This window comes from Aphelocoma coerulescens, chromosome 9, assembly GCF_041296385.1.
Source record: "Aphelocoma coerulescens isolate FSJ_1873_10779 chromosome 9, UR_Acoe_1.0, whole genome shotgun sequence".
Classification (NCBI taxonomy): Eukaryota; Metazoa; Chordata; class Aves; order Passeriformes; family Corvidae; genus Aphelocoma; species Aphelocoma coerulescens.
In genome coordinates, this window is record NC_091023.1 from 20,654,200 (window position 1) to 20,666,396 (window position 12,197).

General features: G+C 39.8%; 1 protein-coding gene across 7 annotated transcripts in view; it reads left to right on the forward strand.

Moving 5' to 3' along the window:
- The window catches only part of TBL1XR1 (TBL1X/Y related 1), a 110,768-nt gene that overhangs the window by 79,072 nt on the left and 19,499 nt on the right, over positions 1-12,197 (forward strand). For 6 of the 7 annotated variants that reach the window (XM_069023830.1, XM_069023832.1, XM_069023833.1 and 3 more), the window contains 2 exons: positions 9,488-9,590; positions 11,780-11,925. In XM_069023830.1, coding sequence (XP_068879931.1) covers positions 9,533-9,590; positions 11,780-11,925 — 204 coding nt within the window. In that variant the 5' untranslated portion in view covers positions 9,488-9,532. The other variant, XM_069023837.1, reaches the window with a different exon arrangement.

Here is a 12,197-nt window from a genome sequence, read left to right on the forward strand (position 1 = left end):
CTGTGCTTGGTTACTCTGTGCAGGTGCCACTCCGAATCACCCCGAGTCCTTGTTGTTATGGCAACATTAAAAAAACTTCCTTATTGAGAGTGAGGGAACCCATTCTGGTAAATACCCTGAAGTGAGTCAGATGAAGGCCTTTCTCCTGTAGGCAGTTCAGGACATGACTCAGGGCACAAGGCTAAACAAACAAGGACAAATAAAAGGAACATGGTTTACTTGGACTAGAAAACACTGTTGTTGATGATGAATTGAATTTTTTTTTTTTTCAACCAGCAGAATTTATTTCTGCAAAATGTTAGCAACTTGTGTTGTAATGGAAAAGTAGGGAAAGAAGGACACAGAAAAAGGAGTGATTGAAGGAGATACAGATAAAGTCAATACTCTGGAGAGCAGATGGAGAGATGGACTCAGGAGTGCAGAGTGTGTGTAGGCAGTGCACGGCGAGGAGGTGAAAACCAGGGCAAATGCGTGACCACAGGCTCGAGATCAGATGTCAGATCAAGAGATGAAAGCTGGAAGATGGATCACCAGCTTGGGAAAGATAGCAAGGGCAGTGGACAGAAGCTGCAAAAGGGTGACAGTGCATGAAAAGGGAAGGGAGCCCATACAGCTGTATGAAAACATCCCCAGTCAAGATAGGGCTGCTTCTGCTGTTGTAGGAGTGCAGAAATACCTTTCCACAGCTGCTTCTGAGAACTACATCTGCTGTTTTATTACCAGCAGGTAGCAATGTAAATATTTTAATCATAACAAATAGAATCCATGCCAGGCTACACAGTCACTAATCACCGTTCCACAATAAGATTTACTGAACACACAAAACCCCCCCCAAAAAAACCACAGACAGCTGAGAACTGGCTAATTACAAAAGTCTGCTCAAACTTCAGTGGTTTTCCATGGAGAAATAAGTAGTGTTAGTTTGAGAATGAATCTTGTTTTGTAAGCCATCAGCATCCAGCAGCAGCGTAGTGAAGAACTGTGTCACTGTTAGTGCATCAGTATCCATCAGCTCAAGCAATTGATGTAGATGTAATCACTGTCTCTAATAGAAATAAAGTCAGGGTAATGGAACATTGTCACAGGATCAATGTCTCCTGTTTTGAAAATAAACCCCCTCAGCTTTGCTTTTGCATTTATGTACCAGCAGGCGACCACATCATTCAATTCAATTGACACAGTCCCTCAGAGCCCTGAATGATGTATTGTGGGAACATCAAGAACAACATATTGGGGAGAAATTGAATGTTCCTGATCAGACTTACAGGCCATGTAATTCAGTAGGTTTTTTAGCGGTGAAAATGAGAATAAATCAGGTGAGAGCAGAAACTTAGCATGCTATGGAGATTTTTAACCCCATTTAACTGTTAATTTCTCTAAGTTCTGGATCAAAAAGATTGAACCACAGGAGTTGTGTTTATTTTCAATGGTGGTGTTTTTGGACCTTGCCCCTCCCCACCTTGGTCTCAGCAGAAGCCCTTGATAGGGCTCATTTTGACTGACTCAAGGGCTCTTCTCAATCTGTTATTTTCTCAGAATTTTTTACACAGTTTGATCCAAGCGAGGTTTAATGGGTGTGCTCCCACATGCATCCATAATTAATTTCTTGCAAAGGCTTTTTAATGCAGCACAGGAGATCAGCAGCCATACAGTTGCATATTTAAAACCAGATGTGTGCCAAAAAGGCGTATACAGGATTTTAAACAATGTTGCAGAAAAGGCTTTTTCCAGTTTTCACCTTTCTTGGACTTGATTCCAGCAGCTGTTCTGTGTCTAGATCCAGGCAGCATTAGCAGGCTCCTATTTTAGCTCTTGGTAAAGCCACTGAACAATTTCAAAAAGCCTTGAGACAGGGTCTAAAAGTTTGATTGCAGAAATGTTTATTTCTTGGAATTGGGTGTTCCTGAAGGACTGTAACTCTCGCTAAAGGGACATCCTTCAAATGGCCTAAGAATGGAAGCTGCAGAGCTTGTTTGATGTTCTCACTGTTCCTGAGATGGCCCCTCCAATAAGACAATTTTCCCTTTTGAGGGACAGATGGACAGATGTCTCTCCCAGGAGGAACGCCAAGCATTTGTCTGGTGCTTCCCTCTCCATTACAGAGATATATTTAGCACACAGGGCCTGGAATTTGGACTGTTCTGGTCATCAGTCAGGACCCATAACTTTCTAATCAGTTTTACAAATGCCACATTTCTAGTTTTGCTGCCATAAGCATCTGCCCAGCTTCTGTGTGGGTAGGACAGTCTAACCCTGAAGGTCATCCTGTCAAGCCACAGATTATTCCTTTCTAAAATGCCTTTGGTCTGGATTAGACAATCGATCAAGGAGAATTTCATAATGTTTAGCTGTATTTCCTGGTGTGTTCTGATAATTATATAAGTATTGAAAGATGATGGTGGTTTCTTTTGAACTACTGTGTGTACTACTAAGTTTTCATTTAATCTCAGTTTGTCTCAATCAGGGAGCTTGAGCTCTGTGATTAAAAATCCTTCACTAAACAAGATGTTTGGGCTTGGGATCGTGTGGGGAGTCAGAGGGGGATGGCTTTCATGGAGTAATCAAAAATGAGGCAGGATTTACTGCTGGAGATTTTACTGCATGTTCTGAGCAGCTGAGTTTGGCTTTTAAGTTTTAAAGGAACATATTTGCATCTGCAGAAGGATGTATCAGGACTAGCTCCATTTCAACAAGGTTGTAATTGTCATGCAGGAGAGTTGTGCCTTTAAAGAGATGTCAGAATCACAGAATGATTGGCGTTGGAAGGGACCTCTGGAGATCATTTAGTCCATCTGTCTATTTTCATTGTTACCCAGAGAGTTGCAAAGTCTTTAAAATACTAATAAACAATACCTCTTTGCTATTCTGATACAGGAAATAAGGAGAAAAATCTCCCCCAAGCATCATTTCTTCTGGTATTGCATTATAATAATGAAAAGAGAAAATGGTTTAAGAACCTAAAGTGTTGAATAAAGTGTCAATACCAGAAATATCCCTGTATCTTTAGTCAGCCTAGGGATTTACAAAATGTGGCTCCCAAGAATCACTGCAAGATGCCCTATAGCTGTCCAGGAAGATGTATTTTCAACTCTAGAAAGCACAGAAGTGTGCAGCTTTGTAGCCATAGCCCTGGAAATACAATAGTGGCTACACTGTCGCTTGTGTCTGTGCTGTAACATCCGGAATTCCAGCCTCCTGGGTCACACAGCACAGGACTTTGGGGAGGAGAGTGGTAGTTCAGTAATTAAATACTACTTTGCTCTAGGCAAAATCAACAAATGGGCTTCATCTGCAGCATATTTTGTAACAGTACTCAGGACTGTGCTGCATTTTTCAGATAAGTAGACAGTAACTTACTTTTAGCCAAGGTTTTGGGTGGTTTTGTGTTTTACAGTGGGTTTTGTTTGGTTTTTATTTTTTTTCCTTCCCTTTCAGGGTTGTAATTCTTTTTCTTCAGAAGATTTCAGGCTGGCTTTGTCATCTTGTATTCTTCATACTCTCAAATTGGCATGGAAAGGCAGAGACTGTTGCCATAAATTAGGTCACTAAAGCTGAAGTACAGAATACAAATATTTATCGCCTGAGCTAAGGAAGGCAATTCAGATGAGGAGAGGAAAAGTTATTTTTTTTCAGTGTTCAGAAGTTAAGCTGTATTCCTGAAGTTAAAAGCAAAGCAGTAGAGTTAAACAAAGAACATGAGAAGCATCTCTTGGTTTAAATTACTAGAAGGAAAACTAGCAAAGCCTGATCATATGAGAAATCAGTAAGAAGGTTCGTAAGATAGAATTACAGATTTTTTTTATGCAAGTGCACATCTGACATATTATTAAATCTTAAACAAGAGGACATTTAAATAATAGCAGTTTAGAGGCACAGGTAAAAATGCAGAAAATGAGAACACTTTATTTTGAGATATTACAGAAAAAACATAGGCATTTAACTTGAAAAAATATTTTTGTTTTAATTCAGAATGTTAGAAAAATTCCTAACTGCAGATTGTCAGGTGGTAGGAAAACTTTACTAAGTGTTCAATTGTATTGTTCCCAATACAATATTGGCCCCCATCTCTCAAGTGAAGATGTGAAAGGGCAAATAGGAGTGTTTCCATCAAGTAGTTGGTACACTTAAAGAAAAGTCAACTATTTTTTTTCTTTTTAGAGTATGATAAAATGTTCATTTTTATTGAAATTGGTGCCTAATAAATTCTTGTGCAGAAGGAGGTACAACACAAGTCATACACTGCATGTTTGATATAAAGGAACCACTGGTTTATGAGTTTTCCTTTATAGAAAGCATTTCTAAAGGGCTGTGCAGAACTCTTCTTTGGATGTAAACTTAGGAATTTCATCAGCCATTGGGGGTAGACTCACCATGTCTTGGGGAAGAGGCTTTGGAGAAAGCTTTAGTAGAACAGCAGCCACCAGGAACAGTGTTTTGTGGTTTAAATCTCCAGTTCTGCAGGCTCCTCCCATGGTGTCTTTAGTATCTGAATGAAGTCCTGCTGAAACCTCCCACATCCAGGAGTTTGCCTGGTCTGAGTGGTTGGATTGAAACAGAACCCATTGCTCTTTTTATTTTAATCATCATGGCCATTAAAAACAAGAAAGATTCTTAAGCAACAATTAATAAAATGGTATCAGTGTCTATGTGCACATATGCTAGCAAAATATTTGTCTGGATTTCTTGCAAAAGAGGAAAAAATAAAAGCTCTAATGGCAATATTTTTGTTGTAGGGGATTTATTGTTTCTGTAGCCAGACTTCTGTTTTCCATGGATAACTGTAGCAGTCTGTTTATGTCTGAACATTAAGCATTCTTCAGAGCTACCCAGAGCATTAGCTGCTCCCTTTAACATATCATATTTGGTATCAAACTAATGATTGGTATGTTTTTGGGGAATTGCTATTCAAAGCAGCCTGCCAGGTTTTCCTGTTTTCCTACCTAATGAGAATGTGTTAGAGCCCACCTACAACTGCAGAAATATCACTTTCTTAGGCTGTTATTTGATGATACAATAGCTCTAATTGTAGTGTAACTCCAGTATCCATTATCAAATGGTGATTAAGAGATACCCAGTAATAATCTGATGTATAAACTTTCTCTGCCAGTTCAGGTTTGTCTGAAAAAAACCCACTAAACAACCAAAAAACCTATTAGGCCAGGAGCCATTATCGGGTGGCATCTGTTCTCCAGCATTTGGCATGAACCTGGATGAGTACAAAGCTAGCACAAACACGTAGAGTGGAATAATGATCTGTCAGAAATACAGCCAGGTTTGCACTGTTGGCACTGATTAGCCTGCAGGTCTGGTGTTGGTGAGAGTGCAATTCAATCTCCTTTTTAACAGATTTTACTTGTAAATTTTACCCCAGGTATGAAGTGTGTGAATGGTCCTCATGGGACAGAGGTGCTGGGGTGAGACCTGCCTTGGGACAGGCACAGAAACACAGGCACAGTTCTGCCAGGGTGGGAGCAAAGCCAGAGTTGGTGTTGTCTCTGGGATAAGAAACCTCATTTCCTTTCCAAAAAGTAGTTTCCAAATTAATTTTTGTGTGATTCCTGGCATGGAATGAGTGGGTCAGTTTGTCAAAAGCTCAGGTGTGTGTCTTGTGTGCTCCTGACCTGTTCTTGCATAAATCTCGAGGCCAGCATCTCTACAGACAGTTGATTTTTATGGCTGATGTGTGTGTTATGCCTGATAAATTTTGGGACTTCAGGGACTTTCTGTAGCAGCATTAAAAATTACCTGGGCTATCTGGATGTTGTGCTGATTCTAACTGAACAGTGGTGTTACAAACCACAGGCCTGTTCTCTGGGAAGGCAAATTAAACCTGGGAAGAGGCCTGCTGAAATGGACTTTCTTTTAAGCAGGGAATATCAATCCTGGTGTGGTCTCAGGGACTCTCATGAGCAATTTGGGCATCATTTGTAAGCTTTCATGCACATCCTTTTTTTTTTACCTGTCATGGGGTATTTTATTTATTTATTTAATCTTGGTTTTACCAGTAAGGAATCCACTTCACATGTGCTGTGCCTGCTCCAGGGTGCAAAACAAAAGTAGAGGCAAGTGGGAGAGATTTCCTTCAAAAGCATAATTGGATCTGAAACAGCAGTGTGGGTGCATTGTACTTTGCCATGTAATTCCACAGAATGTTTTGAGGAAGACCTGGAATGTTTCTAAGGGGAAAAAAAAAAAGGGGGGGGGGGGGGGAACGACGACCTTAAGGATCTCATCACATTTTCAGAATCTGTTTGGGACATAAAACTGCAAGTATTTTAAGGTATTTTTAATGGGCTCTATGCAAATTTGGCTACAAATCTAAGACTGCTAGGAATTACATGTTAACTTCTACTTATTTTTGTCTCATTTTTATGTGTCTCTTTGGTGATTTAATTTCTGCATCTGAAATAAAGAGCAATATTAATATCTATTAAAGTGCCCAAAATAAGTAGTTGATTGCTTGTGAATAGTGAATTTGGGGGAAATTAGCCAGCATCGATGAAGTGATTTTTTTTTTTAGGGTTTGGGGCATATATGTACATGCATGGGTCCACTGTCACAAACAATTTGAGGGTTGGCAGCATAAGCCTGGCATTAATTCGGAATGTGCCAAAGGGAAATAATTATCCTATCATTTTCTGCTGTATTTTCTCTTCAATGTGGCATTTTCTTTGGGTTGGAAGGAAGATGCTTTGGTGTTGCTCGTTCTTCTCCCATTTCTCGTGTCACTTGGCTGCGGGACGCTTGTCCCCAGACACTGCCTGAGCCACGGGGCCTGGGAGGGGGGAGACACAAAAAAGAGCTTCCAGAAAATGTAAATGAGCGCTGAAAACATGCATAAAGCAGTATTTTGGTAAAACCACTGGAACCTTTTGCACCTTTTCCAGTTTCGAGCCCCTCATCAGGCAAACTCGGTGTTTATTGAAAGCATTTCTGTGTTTTTCTCGTGGCCAGGGTACCACAGCCAGTGCTGCAGTGCCACCTCCCGATAGCCGGGCAGGACAGCGGGTGGCAGCTCCCCCTTGCCAAAGCTTCTTGAGGAAAAACACTGGGAACCAGCCTTGAAAAAATGAGGCTCCTTTGATTCGGGCAGGGTGAAGAACACTTTTGACAGACAAGCAAAACATTAGGGTTTTTTTTTTCCTTCAGCTATCCAGCTACATAACAGGTGAATTGATGTAGCATCTCCACAGTTCTGCTTTGAGTGGGGAGCCCTCTTTATATTAATAATTCAGGACTTCTCAGTGTGACAAATAGCACTTTCATCAAATTTCTGCAGTTTGATCTATCGTTTTTGGTGATGCAGCAGGATTTTAAAAATCAGTGACAGACCCATGAAATAAATACTGCCATTTGTGTGTGTGTACCTCATGTAAAAAAAAAAACCCTTCTTTATGAATCTCTTTAAAGTTAATTACCTATTCCTCTGAAGGAAAATATTGTTCCTCTTCCTACAGCATTTCTCTGTAAAAAACAGTCTTAAAGAAAGGTATTTTGCTGCATGTATGGCAACAAAACCTAACTGAATAAAATTAGCATTTGGTCCTGCACATGGTGGAATTGGTTGCTAATGCATGACATGGCTAAAAATGCCATTCATTTTACATTCTGCTCAGTAAACAAGTTCTCAAAGTATATATTGGAGTTTGGCAGGCATGTCTTGAACCCCAGGCATGGCTGGGGGCTCTGGAGGGGTGGGGTAGGCTTGGATCAATGTGCCTTCCTTTACCAGCTGTATTCCACTTACTAGAAGTCATTATCCTGGGGCAGCTTTTTCCTTTAGACATGAGAAGGATTTAAATAGAACTGCATTTTAATATTTTTTTTCCTTAAGAAACTAAAGTCATCTCCCCCTTTGACAACACAGCATGGCTGTGAGCTGGGTGACCACGTGCCTGGGGCAGGTTTGGGGATGTCCGTGTGAGGTTTCAGGCAAATAAACTCCTTTTGATATCAGAGTTCATTCTTTAGCCTCTCCTCTTCTTGAGGGGTTTAATTGGGTCTCATCTTTAGAGCACGATGGGACTTGTGGGAAGGTCACATCCTGGAGGGCTATTCCCAAGTTTAGCTGCAGTGGACTGGTAAAACTCAAAGTTAGGTGATAAGAAAAACAGTGTGGTCATTTTCTCCTGTTTCCCTGGGAGTTCTTGCTAGGAAAAGATGCCCAGGGAGAATACACATGGCAGCCTTATAATGTAGTTGTTACTTTCTATTGTGTTTACTCACTGCTTTCCCACTTGGAGCAGCAGTGGCGAATGGCCTGACCACACAGAGGTGTAGCAAGAACTTTTTCTTTTGAACAGTGCAGGAAAACCCATTCTCTAGTACCTTTTAACATCAGATCCCAGGTCAAGCTTTGTCAAATAAACAGTAGGAAAGTCACTTGCCTTCTCAGACTCCAGTTCCACAGAAGAAATAATGGAGGTTGTCAGCCAGGTAAAAACCTGGGAAGATTTGCTGATGAAAAGTGCTGGACAGATAATAGGAAAAGGAGGTGGACATTATTTCATAACATGTTCTGGAAGCTGATGTTTTCACTTGCTTACTTAAAAAGGTCAGAGTTTTCAAACATTCAGACATCATGAGAATGTTCTCAAAAATGAGACTTTGAGTTGGAAAAAGTACTGTATTGTCTTTTCATGTTTTAAACACTGTTGTCGCCTCATGTTTTCAAAGTTTATAATCAAAAGTATATATAGTCTGATACATTATTTGTCTTGCTAAATATTTGCCTTTACTAAAATCAAGGAAAAATTGTGTGTGTAAATATGGATATAGACATATATATCTATATCTATATATCTGTATGTATATCCCATCAATACTTTTGAAGCACTGATTGAAAGCCTAGAGAAATGTTACTAAAAATTGACTGTCTCAAGTTGATCTCTAATGCCAAGAATTCTTTTTGCAAAGCCAAAATGTATGGCTGAGATGTTTTCTAATATTTAGTGGGATTAGCTGGGCTTGTTTGAACAGACAGCATGTTGTAGCTCATACTGTACCTTTTCATTAGAGCAGGAGTAACTGAAAATTGGAGTAGATTAGAACATAAAAGTGAGAACTTGCCTGGATGCCAATGTGAAACCAAGTTCTTGGTCTTTATTAACCAGGCAGAGAGAGACCTGTGTTATAAAAAATGTGTTCCAGAGCAGTAATGTAGAATGGGTGAAACTTACTAGATTATTTTTTAAAACCTGTGAAACGAGGCCTTTTTAGTACTGGTATTAAACAGCAGAGTTCCCCAGTCCTTACCACCTTGAATCATATGAGAATCCGGCCCTGCAATATTTAATTTACTGACCTTTATTTTGTGGTGAGACAAATGACTTTTTAATGACTCCAGTAGACTTATTTGCATTATAAAATAAAGCTATTGTCTATGCTGCCAGGGAGCTACTTACTTTATAAATGTAGCATTTGTTGGGAAATACCTATTAGGTACTAAAAATATTTAATTGACCTATTATTTTTTGTTTATTTGCAGGGTTGTGTCCTTTGTTGTGACCTCATGGTTTAACTGGGAATAAAGATGAGTATAAGCAGTGATGAGGTTAACTTCCTGGTATATAGATACTTGCAAGAGTCAGGTGAGTTTTTACAATTCTGGCTATTAAACAACGCATAATTTATTTGATCTTCATCTGAAACTGGCTTTAGCAAACACAGGCTCATTCAATTATTTTGCCAGTAGGCATGTGCTTCTGTCTGAACTGTTTCTTGGTGTTTCTTCTCAACAAGAGAATGAATTCCTGCCAAGTTACCTTCTGTAACTTAATCAGATTTAGTCATTTGGAGTCTTCAGATGGCAGTCAACCAGCCAAGGACTCACTCGATTGCTAAAATGCATTTTCCTGGAGATCACTTCTCTGCAGGGTGATGATGGCACTTTGCACCATTTTCTTCAGGGCTGCTTGAAGAAGAAAATAGAATGATCAGCAAAATGCTGTTTTTCCCTGTTGCCTTGGAGTGATGGTGCTCCTGCGAACCAGTCTTGTGTAGCCGAATTCCCTGCCTGAACGTGACTGTGGGAGGGCAGATGTGGCTGTGTTTCAAAGGAAGAAGTGACAACTGTGACTGTGATTTGTATCGCTTGACTCTACTTAGAGATGAACAGATTTTTTACAGGAATAACTCTTGGGGTTCCCAAAAGCCTTTGTCCCTGCAGGACATTTTCTTGAGGACCTTGTCCTTTGGTATCAGGGTAGCCAGAATCTCCTGCTTCTTAGGAGAAAGAGCAAAAGACATTTGAATATTGTCAGACTTGGAAAGAAACCTTTTTCCTGTCATATCCCTCCACACAGTGTCTGCACAACACAAGCAAGAATGCAGCAGTGCTCCCTTATTTGTAAAGCTTCCCCAACCCAGTCGGATCAGCAGTTTGAGTTTGTGTTGCATGTTTGGGTTCCTAGATGCAGCCATATGGCTGCAGGGAGTTTTGTGGTGGTGGTTATTCCTGAAGCTCTGTAAGAGACAACATCATCTTTTACTCACAACTGTGATATTGATTGCTTAACACAGCCTACATTTAGAATGGGAAGATTTGAGTGGAAGTCAGGGCATGCCCCAGTAAATGAACAAGTGATGATTGTCAGCTGGCAGGAGGGAATACGATCTCAGCAATACAAAGAAGTCTGCATATTAAAGCAAAAATAAACTCCAGTCTTAAGATGACAGTGTAAGAGATCAGCTTTAATGTATATACGTATAGGTAGATAACAAAATATACGCATATATTGTGTATTTTACCTCCTCTTTCAGCATTTACTGGTTCTTAGTTTTGTTCAGTGATTGCTGATGGGTGGCTTCAGGCTTGTTGAAAATGCATTTGACTGATGCAACATATGCCCACTGCTCATGGACTTCCCAAGCTGAGGCAGAGAAGCACTAGAAGCAATGGTGGGGATGGCAGACTTTTTCAGTTTCAGCTTGTCAAAAGAAAGCTAACCCTCATTTTTCTGCCTGAATTTACTGAAAACTACTACACGTTCTTATTCCAGTTGCTGATTGCTTTTGTCATAGAAGCCAAACTTACAAAATTGCCTCATCTTCATTTGAAAGTTTGCAGGCAGCTTCTTGCTTACCTGACAGGGAAAAAGGGAAAAAAAATGAAGTGGTTTAAGAAAAATGCCATGACAGTAGAGTTAATTTGCTGAAACAACTATTTTTCTCTAGCTTAAATTCACTTTTTCAGGGTGATCAAATAAATAGCAAGCAGCTGCCATTGCTGCACTGTAACGTTTGCCACTTCTTAATCAGTGCACAGTGCTGATGTAGCTCTAAATGCCAGAGCATACACAATTATGGAAGCACTGTACCATGAGCTGAATTCTGTTCACATACAGATTCATTTCACTTTCATGGGTATCAAATCAGTGAGTAAAAGTAGGAAGTGAGACTTGTGTCTTGGATATTTATTTCTTTTTTTATTAAATGCTACATATGATACAACACATACATGTAGTTTGTGAATATATAAACATGTTTAAATGCTATAGTGAATTGTATATTTTATATTGACTCACACACAAATGTTTTGCTGTTGATGCTGTAATTAATAATTGTTGTGTTTATATATGAGCTTTGCTTTTCTCTTTTTGTACACTTGAACTATGAGAGAATTGAGGTGTTTTGACAAGTTTTTTGGTAGTTCAGAAGCTTGCTGTAGCATTATACTTTGTATAATTTACTCAGGTTTTAAACAGAAGGTCCTACCATGGTACAGCAAGTAGTGTTGCCTATCTATAAATCAATTCTGATGTCTTTGCCTTGTCTTTAGGGTTTTCCCATTCAGCATTTACCTTTGGTATAGAGAGCCATATCAGCCAGTCTAATATAAATGGTGCTCTGGTGCCACCAGCTGCTTTGATTTCCATCATCCAGAAAGGTCTGCAGTATGTAGAGGCAGAAGTCAGTATTAATGAGGTAAGGAGGCTTTGTTTGCAGGAGCATTGTGTCCTTGCTTGCAGTAAGTTTGAATGTTAGTATTTTTTCTTAACTTTCTTGTATCCTATTTATTTACTTTTACTTCAGATTCCTTACTGCTGGTGTTCACCATGACTCCAGTGGTGGAACCAGAATGGAGTGACATAACTGGGTGGGGGTTCTGCCCAGTGCAGCCACACAACACCAGGCATGGTGTTCTGGCTCATTGCTTAAAGGTCCGTTGTCTGTAGAGTTTTTACCCTACTATAATG